The sequence below is a fragment of the Gorilla gorilla genome, chromosome 1 (genome assembly GCF_029281585.2).
Source record: "Gorilla gorilla gorilla isolate KB3781 chromosome 1, NHGRI_mGorGor1-v2.1_pri, whole genome shotgun sequence".
Taxonomy (NCBI): domain Eukaryota; kingdom Metazoa; phylum Chordata; class Mammalia; order Primates; family Hominidae; genus Gorilla; species Gorilla gorilla.
In genome coordinates, this window is record NC_073224.2 from 31,964,207 (window position 1) to 31,980,818 (window position 16,612).

General features: G+C 44.0%; 1 protein-coding gene across 4 annotated transcripts in view; it reads left to right on the plus strand.

The window, feature by feature from the left end:
* The window catches only part of TGFB2 (transforming growth factor beta 2), a 98,652-nt gene that overhangs the window by 47,665 nt on the left and 34,375 nt on the right, over positions 1-16,612 (plus strand). For all 4 annotated transcript variants that reach the window (XM_004028414.5, XM_004028415.5, XM_055379535.2 and 1 more), the window contains one exon: positions 12,158-12,321. In XM_004028414.5, the coding sequence (XP_004028463.2) occupies positions 12,158-12,321 (164 nt within the window). The remainder of the gene's footprint in view (positions 1-12,157; positions 12,322-16,612) is intronic.

A 16,612-nucleotide genomic window follows, 5' to 3' on the forward strand; every position in this document is an offset into this window, starting at 1 on the left:
AAATTAGCCCACAAGCAAGAAGCTTACAGAAAACACAAAGAAAATCTCACAGTACAAGACATGCATTGGCCATTACATGCATCACTGCTATAATTTTGAAAAGATTAGAGAAAGATTTTCAGCTAATAATGACCTGCTACACCCATTAAGCATGTCAAAAGTCCATACTAGTCATTACAGAGCTGCAGGGGAAAGCGCATTCGTTTCTGGAAAGGGGAATGTTGGCATTTATTTGTTGTGGGATAAGAATGCTTTCTTTGCAGGGATGAGCAAGAATGTCCAATGCCGAGCAAGGATGTCCAGGGCTGTGTGGTTTAAGTCCTATTTTGCCAATGCTTGGTGTCATCCTGCAAAGATTTTACCCTTCAGTTTCTTAATCTGTAAAATAGATCAAAATAAAATGTGCTTCTAATCTATTAAAAGGTTAAGGATGAGATCCTAAATTTCCAAGTTTAATTCATTAAAGGAATCAACACAGGCCGGCTTCCTTCTACTGATCTTGTTTGAAGCCTTTACTGCATTCTAGAATGGTATATGGTCATCTGTGTCATGGGCTCACTGGCCTCATTAAAAGCCACGAAAAGAACCAAAAAGATGACTATTTTGCTCCCTGGATATCACAGCAAACAAAAGCACAGATTGAAGGGAATTGAGAAAAAGAGGAGAGAAAGAAAATGGAGCAAAGGAGGTAGAAAAGATAGGAAGGGAGAGAGAAAAAGAAAAAAATAAAGTTATCTGCTTTAAGGGATGAGATTATGGCAGAGAAGAGCTGCTTCAGTGGCCTGTTTCAGCTGTGAGGACCACCTGTCTCGATGAGGCCATTGGGAAGGGACATATCACATTCACGGTTTACCTGCCCACAAACGTGGGTGCAGCCATACTCTTCATGCTCATGGGCTGTGAGACTCCCCTATGTTAGGCATCGGCCTCTTTTATTTTTTTTTTAGACAGAGCCTTGCTCTGTCGCCCAGGCTGGAGTCCAGTGGCGCAATCTCGGCTCACTGCAAGCTCCGCCTCCCGGGTTAACGCCATTCTCCTGCCTCAGCCTCCCGAGTAGCTGGGATTACAGGCGCCCACCACCATGCCTGGCTAATTTTTTTTTGTATTTTTAGTAGAGACGGGGTTTCACTGCGTTAGCCAGGATGGTTTCGATCTCCTGACCTCGTGATCCGCCCGCCTCGGCCTCCCAAAGTGCTGGGATTATAGGCGTGAGCCACCGCGCCCGGCCGGCATCGGCCTCTTAACATCAACAGTTGGCCTGCCCTTTCAGCACCCAATGCTTTTACTGCTAACACCCAGTACACCCTACACAAACTGCCTGCACAGCCCCGAGCCTGATGAGGAATGTAGAGGAATTGAAGTGAAATAGGTGTCTCTGTGTAGGTGGGGTTTTATGAGGATGATGGAAACTTTGGAATAGAAACTGGAAACCCCATGTCTGACACAGTTCAAGAAAACTAAACACCATGGGCCGGCACCACTGTTATTTTACTTTTTTTGCGCAGTGTAAGAAGGAGCCCAAACACTCATGCTGACAGTACGCACAGTCTCAGATAGCAGTTAGATGAAGGCCAAGTCACATAAGCTGATGCTGACACAGTTAGACTCACCATTGCCAACAGCTCGTCAAGTCTGGTATCATCCCCATCTCAGAGACTCTGTCTTTACATAGCAGATGCTCTGGTGCTGTGTTACATTTAATAAGTGGGATGGCCGGAGAGAAAATCAGAAACCACGGCTGATGCACTGTTTATTTCTTAGTCGTTTTATGTTAAATTGCTGTGACTTGAATGTCAGCAGTGTTTGGGATGTGGTAGTGAAATAAAATCCATATCCAGTGTGCCAAGACAAATTTCAGAAAACCCCAAAACACAATTGTCTTGGTTTCTTGCTGGCTGTGTCTGTGCACACACAAATAGTAGCTAGTTTATTGCCCTCCAACCACTCGGTGGGTTGCTTGTCTTGCCACACTCTGGGGAATGGCTAATGAACCCCAAACTACTTCCTTCAAAGCTGGGGATGTCAGGAATGAGGGGCCACTACACACTCATTAAGCATGTCAGAAGTCCACACCAGTCACTGCTGAGCTGCAGGAAAAGTGCAGTCATTTCTGGAAAGGGAAATGAGGGGGTTTGTTCTGTTCATTCTACGGGCTTGGGAATAAGAGCCAGGGGATACCACTGAGAACAGCAGCACTAGGCACCAATGTATGGGGATCTGATAGACCCTGGGCAATACTGGTATTAGTAAAGTGCTTCTCACTGGGAAACTTTCACACTGGGTGAGCCCCCAGGTCTCCACATCAGGTGCGTTCTCTTAGGGAGTATCCGTGAAAATACTATGGCCTTGCATTAAAGTTTTTCAAGCTTTACTTCAAGGTCAAACTTATCTCTAGTGGAGGAGGAGCCGCTGCCTTGTTATTTTATTTGTATTTTGTTGCCACCACGCTCCATTGCATGTGTTGGTGTTTCTGCCTGGCGTGGTAGTCATACCTTCAACTCAGGGCTCCTTTGCACAGAAGGCAGGATATTATACTGAAAAGCTTTTGATTCAAAGGCTAGCCTCACTTCTACTTTAGCCCAAAGTTATTTTACTTTCCTCACTCTTGATTTCTTTTCTTTTCTTTTTCTTTTCTTTTTTTTTGAGAAGGAGTCTCGCTCTGTCGCCCAGGCTGGAGTGCAGTGGCGCAATCTCAGCTCACTGCAAGCTCTGCCTCCTGGGTTCACACCATTCTCCTGCCTCAGCCTCCAGAGTAGCTGGGACTACAGGCGCCTGCCACCACACCCGGCTAATTTTGTTTTGTATTTTTAGTAGAGATGGGATTTCACCATGTTAGCCAGGATGGTCTCGATTTCCTGACCTCGTGATCCACCCACCTCAGCCTCCCAAAGTGCTGGGATTACAGGCGTGAGCCACCACGCCGGGCCTTGATTTCTTTATCTGTGAAATGGGGATTAAAAAATGGCCTTGGCAGTGATGAAGTTAGTAAAGATATTATAAAATGAGAAGGGGACATAAAATAGAATTCTGAGCCTGCAGTGAGATCAGGTCATTCTTTTTGGAGTAGGAAAGGTAGGATGGACATTTTTCATTCCTCTCTAGCTAGTTCATGATGCTGAGTAACCAGAAGGGAAGCCTGGTCAAGTGCATTGTGGTTAGACCATCATAGTCTAGGGCAGAAGTTCTCAAACTTGAGTGTAAAAAAGAATTGCCTACTATTCACCCAGTAGATCTAATATGGAACCAAGTAACAAGCATATTAATAAGCCTATCAGGTGATTTTGATGCAGGGGGTGAGTAAGTAAATATCTAACTAACATAGTGGAATTTAGGGGAGAAAAACAATTTTTGGAGGCTCCATCGGTGGAGAGCATGATGTAATGGCAGAGCTGGAAGTGGGCTGCCAGGCCATCTAGCTCACCCTGCCACCATATTTAGGAAGCCCCACTGCATCTCTCGGGACAGACTGCGCCTTGTGAGTACACAGGTTCTTCCAGGGAGGCCAGTGAGGTGTGATCTCTCACAACCTTGAAAGAGAGTGAGTTGTTTGGTTTCTTTTTTTTTTTAATCTTCTAAATTTTTAGAAAATTATTTTTATATTGAGTCAAACTGTGGCTCCTTGGCTATATAGAAAGTAAGTCCCTGAAATCTTTGAAATCCCTTGAGATTTGATATCCCTAAGTCTTCCCTTCTTCAATCTGAGTACTACCAGTTTCTTTCAGTGAGGGGTGCTGATCCTGGCTGTACATTTAAAATCATCTGAGGAACTTAGAACTAAGTCCACCCCAGTCAATTAACTAGACGCTTAGGAACTTCAACCCAGGCATCAGGATTTTCAAGTTCCTCCGTTGATTAAAATGTGCAGTCAAGGCAGACTACTACTGCAAATCATAGAGGAATCCTATTTTTCCAGTTTAAGAGCTTTAGAACTCTTCCTCTTTTCTCTGTCTTACTCTTTTTTTCTAGGTATAAAGCCTGATCCAAAGTTTAGGTGCTTGAGCCGGGTGCAGTGGCTCACGCCTGTAATCCCAGCACTTTGGGAGGCGGAGGCGGTGGATCACCTGAGGTCAGGAGTTTGAGACCAGCCTGGCCAACATGGTGAAATCCCGTCTCTACTAAAAATACAAAAAATTAGCCGGGCGTGGTGGCAGGCGCCTGTAATCCCAGCTACTCGGGAGGCTGAGACAGGTGAATTGCGTGAACCCAAGAGGCGGAGGTTGCAGTGAGCTGAGATTGCACCATTACACTCCAGCCTGGGCCACAGAGCGAGACTCCATCTAAAAAAAAAAAACAAGGCTGGGCACGGTGGCTTATGCCTGTAATCCCAGCACTTTGGGAGGCTAAGGCAGGCGGATCACGAGGTCAAGACATTGAGACCATCCTGGCTAACACGGTGAAACCCCATCTCTACTAAAAAATACAAAAAATTAGCCGGGCATGGTGGTGGGTGCCTGTAGTCCCAGCTACTCCGGAGGCTGAGGCAGGAGAATGGCGTGAACCTGGGAGGCTGAGCTTGCAGTGAGCCAAGATTGTGCCACTGCACTCCAGCCTGTGCAACAGAGCAAGACTCTGTCTCAAAAAAAAAAAAAAAAAAAAAAAGTTTAGGTGCTCCTTTGTCTTTCTGTATTTCTTTGTAGATTTCTTTTCTTCTGTCGTATATTTCAGCAGTTCTCAAATGTTAGGGTACATAGGAATTGCTCAGGGAGTTTGCTAAAATGCAGACCACCATCCATACTCTTTGAGAAAGACTGTTATATAGGATCCATATATCCACTGCAATCAGCAGGAACCTGTGCTGCTTTGTAAGCCTTGTTTAGCTTTGCCTCTAGGAGGGGGACTAGCTTGGACTTGATGTTGAGGTAATTGGTGAGTACCTCAGGCAGGAGGATAAACAAAACCTCCAGGCCACTACCAATTCCGTTCATACCCACACCTTCTGTGTTTCACTTTGAACTACTGACCTTTCTGGCTTATCTTGGAAAATCCCCCACGAGGACACTGAGACCAGTGCTTGTCTGTCCTTGACAATTGTGGTCAGTGCTGACTCCAAGAAAGCTGATATTAAACACTAAAACCTCCTTCTTCTTTTCCCCGGACTTTATCAATCTGCTTTTAATTGTTAACTAGGACTGGTTTCACCAGCTAGGAGTCAACCAGTATGTAGTCACACATTGGTTCTCAAACTTTGATGAAATGGTGCATCAGACTTTCCTGGATGATTCACATTTATCACGGATTCCTAGGCAAGGCTGATGCCGTGGGCTGGGAACCTCACTTTAAGAACCACTGCTTTAGCAAATACAGCAAATACCTGTAGGTTCTTGACCCAAGCATTTCAACATTCACACACTTTCTTCCTGCCAGTTTTGTGGTGTAACCAATCTAAGAGGGAATAAACAATAGATAGATGGCTGAAGCATTGCCCTCCTGAAGGGCTGAACCCTAGACATCATTGGGGGACTTCTTGCAAGCCTCAAATCTACATTCTGTTTCAGAACTCATCACATATGAGTGACATTGTAAGACCTTTATTCAGTGTTGTTTTTTTATTAACTTTTCTTTAACTTTATTTTGAAATTATTTTATTTTATTTTGTTTTATTTTTTGAGATGGAGGCTTTCTCCATCACCAGGCTGGAGTGCAGTGGTGCAATCTCGGCTCGCTGCAACCTCTGCCTCCCGGGTTCAAGCGATTCTCCTATCTCAGCCTCCCGAGTAGCTGGGACTATAGACGCCTGCCACCACGCCCAGCTAATTTTTGTATTTTTAGTAGAGACCGGGTTTCACCATGTGGCCAGGATGGTCTTGATCTCTTGACCTCGCGATCTGCCTGCCTCAGCCTCCCACAGTGGTGGGATTACAGGCGTGAGCCACTGTGCCTGGATTATTTTAATTTTTTTTAGAGACAGGTCTCACTCTGTTGCCCAGGCTTCAGTGCAGTGACTCAGTCATGGCTCACTGTAGTCTCACCCTCTCAGGCTCAAGTGATCCTCCCACCTCAGCCTCCCAAGTAGGTGGGAGTACAGGCACATGCCACATCACCCAGCTAATTTTTTATTTTTTAATAGAGATGGGGTCTTGTCTTGCTTTGTTGCCCAGGCTGGTCTCAAACTCCTAGCCTTAACCAGTCCTCCCACTTTGGCCTCCCAGAGTGTTGGGATTATAGGCATGAGCCACTGTGCCAGGCCTGAAACAATTTTAGACTCACAAGAAATTGCAAAAATAGTACAGAGAGTTCCTATATACCCTTCAACAGCTTCTCCCAATGATGATCACAACTATAGTACATTTTCAAAGGGGATGGATACCCCATTTACTGTGATGTGATTATTAGGCATTGCATGCCTGTATCGAAGTACTTCATGTACCACATGAATATATACACCCTTACTAGGTAGCCACAAAAATTAAAAATTAAAAAAAATTAGTACATATAAAAACCAAAGAAATCCAAGCCTAGTTAATAGTATTGTACCAATGTCAATTAAACTTTTTAATAAAAATAGTCCTAATATGAACATTGTAGTGAAAGGTGAAATTGCTTGATGCAGAGCTGTTTAGTGGAAAGTTAGGATTTCTCTTGTCACCTTTTCTGATGGTCAGGTTTACAGTAAAACAGGTGAAATGTTCAAGGATAGTGGTGGGGAGTCTGTGAGAACTTTGGGGACTGGAATTGCTCCCTATTCAGTGGAAAGGAATTAGGGTATATAGCATCATGTATAAACTGCCCCAGGACACTTAGCTCCTCCTGTTCTTTCTCTCCTCTTCTAATTTAGTCTGTCAGGCTATCAGAGCACTGTCTCTCGGGGGCATTCATGAAAGGCCCACTGACCACTTGGCAGTTCTGTTACGGTATGGGAAGGGAGGCAGGGAGGAAACTGTGTGGAAATTTGTGCTAGACCTAGCGCTCCAACTTTCCATCTGCTTACTTATATAATCCTGACAATATGACCCAATACATATGAGGTAGAAAATTATTTACTTCATTATATAGATGAAGAAACAGGCTCAGAAAAGCCAGATAATATCCCTGTTGCCACATAGCTAGGAACTGGTTGATTCAGTTCAACCAGTTCATTCTTAACTGGATTGGAATTCAGATAGCCTTGAAGGTCCTTTAGTACTTAAGAATCCTATAACTATATGAGGCTTCGGCAGGGCTAGCTACAAAATTTGCAGAATCCTTTTTCAATATGAAAATATGGGGTCTCTTGTTCAAAAAAAAAAGAAAAGGAGTAGTATTGAAGATGCTAAAATATAAAACTTTTTCCTTTGTTCCATGATCTCCCTCTCTCTGTCTCTCTCGCTCTCCAACTGTCACGGTGTTTTTTTATGTGCTGTTTGATATTGTGCTCACTTGGGCATGGGGATGCTCCCAGAGTGACAGGAGACTTTCACGGGGACCTGAGACCCTTGCCCTAAAACTTGGAACATGTAGTCCAGCAGCTGCTGGGGTCCCCCTGCCACAAGCCCACAAGATTGATAACACATTGAGCCAGGTATCTCCCTTCCCATGGGACTGCCACTTCAACCCATAGAGTCGCAAACTCTGCACTGGGATGTGCTTGGTACCTGGATTAAGAGGGTGCATGAAAATCTCAGAAATCACCCATTAAAGAACTCATTCATGTCACCAAAAAGCACCTGTACCCCAAAAAGTATTGAAAAAATTTTTAAAAAGGAGTGGGTGAGAGACATGCTTCTACTGGGTTGCTCCCTGAACATATTGTGGCACTGCCAGCTTGTGGTGGGGACAGCTGCCACCAGGCTTTTTCCTGAAATGGCATGGGTTGTGTGCCTGACCCCAACTGTCATTGGGTGGAGGAAAACAGTGGCCACTGGGCGGGCCAGGGAAGGCAGGGTGAGATTGGGGACACTAGAGGGCAAGGGGTAGGAGGCAGAGAGTCCTGGGCAAGTGGACAGGTGACAGGAGGTGGGATGGCACAGGGCTGAGGTCCCCAGCCCTCTGTGCATGCTCCATTGTCCCATAAGACCTCGCTTACAAAGCATCAATTCAAAAATAAAATGATTGAGAATTTCAAGATGGTGACTAGAGAGGCCATAGAGCACTAAATTCAGGTATGAGACCTTTCTGAGGATGGGGACCCTGTGCGCCTGTGCTGGCCACACGCTTATGAAGTGGAGAAAAACTATAGGGAAAGATTTGTGAGTTCAAAGTACTTACATACAATACGTTGGTAAATTTTTTGGAGCGGATACAAGTCAACATATAATGTTTATACAGTAGTATGTGATTAAGTGTTGTATTTAAGCTTTTTGTATACTGTTACTTTGGAAATTAGTGACTAGTTAGATTTTCTCAGGTTTTTTTTCTCTCTCTTCCGTCCCCAAAATATGGTTTTGCAGGCATGTGTGGCCAAGGTTGAGGTGAGGGGGACACCACTTGATGACATACTGGAATCTTCTATGTGCAAAATTTTCCCTGGGAGGAAGGCCCATGAGAAAGCCCGGGAGGAGGACCAGAATCAGCCTCCTGGTGTGAAATCCAAAGGGTTGAAGGAAAATCGATTTGATTGAACTGAAAAAGTAGGTCAGAAATTGAGAGAAGGAGCGGGCCAGGATGTGAGTGTGGATAAGTTGGCAAAGGTCAAACACAAGTACCTGACCACCTGGCAATGGAATAGGAACTGGGATGCGCATTACAGAGGACTTTAGCGAGAACTCCCATTCCAAAGGGGGAAATGAGTTCTTGGAGGAAGCAGAGGAAAAAGCTCCATCCCTCCAAGACTAAGTGGGTGGATCAGAGCTGCACAAGCCATTAAGCCCCTACCCCGAGCTCCCTCAGTGGAGAGCGGGAGCCTGCCGCGTCCCGACTGGGCATCAAGGGGCCTTTTTGGGTCTCCCTGCTCCGTGTATAGGGCGTTTATGAAGTAAAGGCAGGGTCAAAGACTGTGCTAGAGCAATTGACAGTAATTTTGTTTTTTCCAAATGAGGAGACATTTGGCCAGTTGCTCATGTTCCTCAGCCAGCCAGGGGGCTTGTGACCCAGAGCAGATGACAGCACAGGACAGCTGGCATCAACCCCTGGAAGGGGTAGTTGGTTCTTCAGTTGACAGTTTTTACCACACTCTCGTATGCTGGAGCAGGAGTACAGGCAGGGAAGGCTGCCGGCTCCTCCTGGCCTGGTCGCTTCACCATGGTTACAACACCAAAGCAGTGGCTGATGGGGGCTGCTCAGCAGTCCTTTCACTGTGTGTGTTAGCTACTTCTACTTATAAAACAAGGACCAAAAATGCAGATTTGTGTTATTAGACAGTTGAAATATAAACAGCCTAAATGCTTATAAGAGCCAGAGGGGAGGAGGGCTATTTGCCAATGTATAGGAAGCCCAGCTGAACAACTGTACTTAACTAGCAAGCTACTCCTGTAAATATTTGCAAACTCCCCTTCAAAGCTCAAAAGCCTAGGACAGGATCATTGGATGATTTGCTTAGAACAAGAAGAAACAAAATTGACCTCATGGTCTGAGGCAGCCATAAAAAGAAAGAGTGTGGATGGGCAGAGGACCAGAAAAGGGGGGAAAAAGTGGTCCAAAGTTTAATAAACACAAAAGAGATAAAAATAAATCTCAAGAGCACTTATTTACAAACTTGATGGAAGGATAAGATTGAGGCGGGCGTGTGTGAAAGATGGGTGTTTGTGGAAGTGGAAGAGGCCTGCAGGGATTCCACTGAAAGAGGCGGGGAAAATTGAATGAGATGTTTACTCTTCCTAACGACAGGAAACACGCTAAATTAGCTTCGCTATTCTAGGATGCTCCTTCAAAGGATGTTTGAAGCTTCTGCTGTCTAATGCGGAGGCTCTGCGAAGATGAATGCAGCATCAGCCTGTGGAAGGTTTTGGCCAAGACGGTGTGCAATGCCAGAAAGCCTGGCCCCAGACTGGCCTAGGCTTCTCTGGTTGTCTGGCCTGTTTTCAGCTGAGCTGGTCGGCATAGGACCAGCTGTTCCAATCATGGGGGCAGGCATATTCCAGAGGAGAAAAAGTTCTATTTGTTCTCAGCAGCTACCTTGTCAAAATGCTGTGTGCTAGGGGGCTCCAAAAGCCTTTCTGCGTGCACCAGTGCCCCCTGGCCTGGAAGCCGCCCATCAACTAATTCGCAGTGGTGATGCGGCGGATCATCACCATGTCTGCATGAATACTTTTTTTCTTTGAAACCTGGATACTTTGGATTTTTGGGGTTTTTTGTTTGTTTGTTTGTTTCTGAGACTTCTGACTCATGGGTTATAAAGCCTCAATTCACACAGTCATTTTCTGAACCAGTATGGAGGAGACTGGTGTAGAAATTCCCCACTTCTCCCTCAGCCTGTATGCTGAGAGTCACACATATATAGGGGAAGGAGATGGGTTGGGAGAAAGTTCCTATGAAGGAAAAAATTCAGGCTCTTAAGATGAGAAAATGTTGGTGTGTTCCTAGCATCTTTTTTTCTTCAGTGTAATCGTCAGGGCATGGATTTCCCAATAAATCACGGAAGGTATTTATTTCTATTTTAAGATCGGCAAGATGGCTCATTTATTTAATAAGAAGTTAGTGTTGCCAACAGTCAGATGCCTGAGTCTTTCAAGAGACTCCTGTTGATGACCAACTATGCAAACGGGATATTTGGTGAACCCTGTCCAGATACGTGGGAAAGAAGAAAGACCTGGCAAATACAGTCTCTGCCCTCAAGATTCTTAAAATTTCACAGGGGAAACAAAATAAACAAACATAATGCAGAAGTAATAAAAACATTTATAAAGAAACATGAACAACTGTGAATGATTATTTGTAATGAAGTCAGATAATTGAAGAGTGGGTAGAAAGAAATGGAGCCACTAGAGTTGGATGAAACACTCTGGAAAGGGGAAAGAAAGTGTGTAGGAGATTTTGGAAGAAGATTGTAGAAACATACCTGTAACAAGTGGTCTGCACAGTGTAGATGCTTGATAAATGAATATTGTATTTGAAAGCATGGAGTTAGAATAGGACCTGCTCTGGTCATTGTATAGCCTCAGTTGCATATTCAAAGACATTGGCAGATTACAAAAAAAAAAAAAAAAAAAAAAAGCCAGCACAACTCTAAAGCAACCCAGGAGCTTGATTGATTGATTGATTGATTTTTGAGATGGAACCTCACCCTATTGCCCAGGCTAGAGTATAGTGTTGTGATTTCAGCTCACTGCAGCCTCCGCCCCCGGGGTTCAAGCAATTCTCCTGCCTCAGTCTCCGGAGTAGATGGGATTACAGGTGCGCGCCACCACGCCTGGCTAATTTTTGTATTTTCAGTAGAAACAGGGTTTTGCCATGTTGGCCAGGGCTGGTCTCAAACTCCTGACCTTAAGTGGTCTGCCCACCTCAGCCTCCCAAAGTGTTGGAATTACAGGCGTGACCCACTGTGCCCGTCCTTCCCAGGAGCTTTAAAATGTCATGTACCATCAGCAACTCTGTATTTTACATGGTTTAGAACTGAAGGAATTTGTGCCAATTCTTTTTCTTCATTAGCTAGGATGACCTCCCGCCAACAGACATTATCCTGCATAAAGCATTTTAATACTGGATCTCGTATAAGCTAGTATGTGGGTTATACTTTTGTTTATTCAAATTTCCTCATCATAACTTGACTAGAGAATATGTTAAGTCATATGTGTGTGAAAAACTAAAATATTGAAGCCAAAAGAGATTCGATATATGAGCCTGGTTAAAAAAAGATTATTTGGATGACAAACTTTCAAGGAAAAAAAATACATGGGCAAACTGCTGGCCATTAGGAACTATTTTCTTGGCACATCTGATTAAAGTGTATGCAGGCCTGACAGCTCTCTCCAGGCATCAGCTGTCATAAACTTGTTCCAATTCAAAACCATCTATGATTTCCACCAGTCTGTCAGCCTTCAAAGGATGGGGTTAACTGCATGCTTTCAAATGGAGTTGGAAGTGGTTTGTTAATCTCTATTAATTTGCTACTCCTGTAACTAAATGCACATGTTTATTTTATTTCTTTTTTTTCTGGTTAAATTGTTAATGGTATTAAACTGGCCATTGGAAACTATTCTGTAGATATTTCCCTTATGGTTTCTTGGGATTATCTCACGCCACAGTCTTCTCTGAAAGCACAATGGATTTTATCATTTTCAATGATTGCCCTAATTTTTTACAGATGCCATCCCGCCCACTTTCTACAGACCCTACTTCAGAATTGTTCGATTCGACGTCTCAGCAATGGAGAAGAATGCTTCCAATTTGGTGAAAGCAGAGTTCAGAGTCTTTCGTTTGCAGAACCCAAAAGCCAGAGTGCCTGAACAACGGATTGAGCTGTATCAGGTAATGTTCATTTGTTGTTGTTGTTGTTGTTGTTTTAGACAGACTCTCTCTCTCTCTGTCACAGGCTAGAGCACAGTGGCATGATCACAGCTCACTGCAACCTTGAACTCCTGGGTTCAAACGATCCTCTTGCCTCAGCCTCCCTAGTCAATGGGACTGCAGGAGTGCACCATCACACCCGATTATCTTTTTAAAAAACTTTTTGTAGATATGAGGTCTCACCATGTTGCCCTGGCTGATCTGGAACTCCTGGCCTTAAGCAATCTTCCCACCTTGGCCTCAAAAAGTTTGGGGATTACAGACATGAGCCACCATACCTGGCTCATTTAGGTTGTTGTAATGGGCAATCAGTTTGAGGTCTTAGAGTAAAAGAATTCTAGTGTCTTAGATTTTCTTAGCTGATATAAGCCATGCTATATATTCACAATCGTGATATAGGCCCTCATTTACTATTACTGTTCTAGTAATAGCTTGTTCCTAATCACTCAGGAGGGAAGAACCCTTTAGAATGCAGTATTGAAGCCCTGAGCACACTTCCTCAGTTGCATGAACAGCTGGAGTATGTACTCTTGAGAGGGTTTGGTTCCAGAAGTCAACCCGCTAAACTATAAAGTCAGATAATGTAGGTCCGATTTCTTCCTGGGGAACAGTCAGTTGACCTTCCTTTATTCATCCTATAGCTGTTTCTTTCTCCTTTTCTATGATTTTCTCTTTGTTTTCTTATTGTCTTCTCTCTTCCTTTTTCATTTTTTTCTCCTCTCTTTGCAACTTCCTTCTCTTTATTAACTTTATCCCGTTCCCTTTTCCTTTCTAATTCTAACCACTGTCTCCAATCTACCCACTCAATACATCCTCCATTATTTGGACAGCCCTGATGTCTCCTGTTCTCATCTTTCTAGTAGAGTTGGAGTTGGTGGGCAGCTGCGTCAAAATATAATGATGATGATGATGAAATGCCAACTTGCTGAGATTTTCACAGATGTTCTTAAAAGCTTGTTACCCGAGTGTAGTCTACAGGGCATTTGCATCGGCATCACCTGGGGCTGTGAGAAATGTAGAATCTCAGGCCCCACCCTAGACTTTACAGAATCAGAATCCCCATTTTAACAAGATCCGCAGGTGCTTCTTGTGCACATTAAAGAACCACTTGAAAAATCCTGAGTCTGGTGCAGCCTTGTAAACAGGCAACTTAAATACATCCTGATGCCATATGAATAGTGGTACTTGCATATAGGGTATAGGCGGGGAAATTTCACCAGGGAGCTGACATTTTGGTGAGGCCTTGAGAAGTATCTATTAAAACCTGTTGGGGGATCATCATTCTTGGCAGGAAGGGCAGGCACTGCAAAGACAGTCTTGAATGGGCTTGCTGAGGGTACCTGATGCATAGTGCTCAGTGCCTGGAGGTGAGGAGAGACTGGGGAGAAGGTGGCCCTCCAAAGAGAGTGTGTAGAGTGACACTACAGAGGATTAAGAACAAACCCCTTGGGATCCCCGTGATAAGGGGTATATGTGTATGACAATATGATTAAAACATGGGATTACTTGAGAAAAAGAAATTGGCATCTATGTGCAGAAACCGCTAGTTTTTCTGGACTCTAATGATTTGGAATTTGTGATAATTAGGATCAAAATTTTCTTTGTATTCATTATGAAAATGGAGAACTACCACACAAATGAATATGAGACCTGAAGAATAGTTTAAAATACTTAAAGCTGTCATTTTGTTTTCTTTTTCTGTTTTTTTTTGAGACAGCATCTTGCTCTGTCACCCAGGCTAGAATGCAGTGGTGCAGTCATAGCTCACTGCACCTTCAACTTCCAGGGCTCAAGCGATCCTACAGGTGTGCATCCCCACGCCTAACTAATGTATTTTTCTTTTTAATTTTTAGTACAGATGAGTTCTCGCTTTGTTGCCAAGGCTGGTCTCTTAACTCTTGAGCTCAAGAGATCATCCCACCTCTGCTTCCCAGTGTGCTGGGATTACAGGCATGAGGCACTGTGCCTGGCCCCAGTTTTAAAGTACTAGTTCACATGTGTGTTCATGAAGAATAATTCTTACTTATTTAAATAGGCCCTCGAGAACCTGTTTTTGGAGACTTTTAAATCCTAACTGGCATTCTGGGTAGCACCAACGGGCCAGCCGTTGCTCGTCGCCCCAAGGTCAGAGAGCATGCTTGTGTGACCAGACACTCTGCTGAGCAGACTCAGAAGTATTGTTTCCAATGATACTCACAGCTATACTATGAAGTTTGTACAATGAAGTATTCTTTCTGCTATTATATTCTTTTCCATTTCACAGAGAATGATGCTAAATCCCAGAGAAATTAAGTAACTTGGCCAGGGTCACACAGGTGGGAAATGGCAGGGCTGGGATACAAATCCACCTCTGACTCCCAAGTCCCTCCTGCCCCTCACCACATACTATGCTATTCCTAGCAAAATTTTCCCTTTCTCTTACCCTTGGGATCAGCCAGAATAGAAGAATAATAAGACAAACTAGGCTAGAGGATGAAGTAATATTTGGAGGGAAAGCAAAAACTGGTTCCTATGAAAAAAAGCCAGATTAAGGGTAGCCAGATAAATTACAAGATGATTTAAACAAACAAACAAAAACCATGATTATATCTCCTTTTTCTTCTCTTTTTTACCAATTAAATCACCCTTAAATTTCCTTCTGTGCTGACGATAGCATCATAGGTTGCTCTCTTTGGCCCTACTTTAGTTACACGGCTTCAGTAAATTGGAGGCAGGGTCACCTAGGTCCTGTTACCTGTAATGGAAGCTGCTAAGTCACTATTTTTCTGTGGCCCCTTGACCCTGTCCTCTGAGGAGTAGCCTCTGCCAGCAGGCTTGCCAATGACTTTTTTCGTCCCAGGGCCCATCCCTTCTCCAGGAAAGGGTGTTTCTCTTGAGGCTGGCAACTTAGAGGACCTTAGTGAGTTCTTGGTAGATGTGCCTCAGAGGTTTCTGCAGCACCGGCTGCTCCATGACGCAAGTGACATGATCTGCATGGCTTAGAGTCCCACGCTTGAAAGAGGAATGGCCCAAGATGGAAGCTTTTAGTTTGGAGACGCATGGGCATGTTCACTGTCACTATACACGGGCATCTGGAAGAAGAAGATTCTAGCAGAAAAATATAAAATAATAGCAATTTTTTAATCTTTCTGGGGCTCAGCTATACAACTCCTGAAGCACAGACAAGGTCCAGAGAGCAAGTCAAAGAGATCCTTGAACACCCGAAGAGAAGACAACTCACACACACTTTTGATGGATCAGAAAGGCAGCCTCTTGTCTTTTATTGCTTCAACTAGGTTGACTATCTGTAGGGCCAGAAGAAATTAGAGGCACTGAATTAAAAGAGGAGGGCTAGAGGAGGACACCGTGACATCAACAGCAGGTCCTTTAGGCCAGCAGTCCCCAGCCTTTTTGGCACCAGGGACCAGTTTTGTGGAATACAATTTTTCCACAGAGCATTACTTTTATTGTGCACTTTATTTCATTGTAATATATAATGAAATAATTATACAACTCACCATAATATAGAATCAGTGGGAGCGCTGAGCTTGTTTTCCTGCAACTATATATGGTCCCATCTGGCAGTGATGGGAGACAGTGTCCGATCATCAGGCATTTGATTATCATAAGGAGCGTGCAACTTAGATCCCTAGCACGTGCAGTTCACAATAGGGTTCTTGCTCCTTTGAGAATCTAATGCCACCGCTAATCTGACAGGAGGTGGAGCTCAGGCAGTACTGCAAGCAATGGGGAGTGGCTGTAAACACAGATGAAGCTTTGCTTGCTTGCCTGCTGCTCACCTCCTGCTGTGCGGCCTGGCTCCTGATGGGCCATGGACCTGTACCGTCCGGGTTGGGGACCTCTGCTTTAGACTAAAGATTTTTACCACTGTATCACAGTAAGGCTATCTCAGATAATCAGACCACAGAAGCAATGCCTGTTGTGGACAAGTTTTCTGAATCTTACCCTGTTTATAGTTAACCCACTCTTTATCTCTTTGGCTTCCTGTCTGGCTTCTGACTTTTGCTTCTGGCCTCTTTATTTGGAGTCCCATTTTTAGTATGGTGTTCTCCAACTTTCCTTTTGTCTCCAGCTGCCATTTGGAGGTCTTTGTAGTCTTTGGTAATACTCCCATCTCTAGTCCTATTACTGGAATTGATGCCTATGGTAATAACCTTGAATTATGAAGATGAGGCTAAATTATAGTCAGGAAACTGAACACATGCAATAAATTTTACAGAGTTTCACATCCAAAATTGCTGAAATATTATTT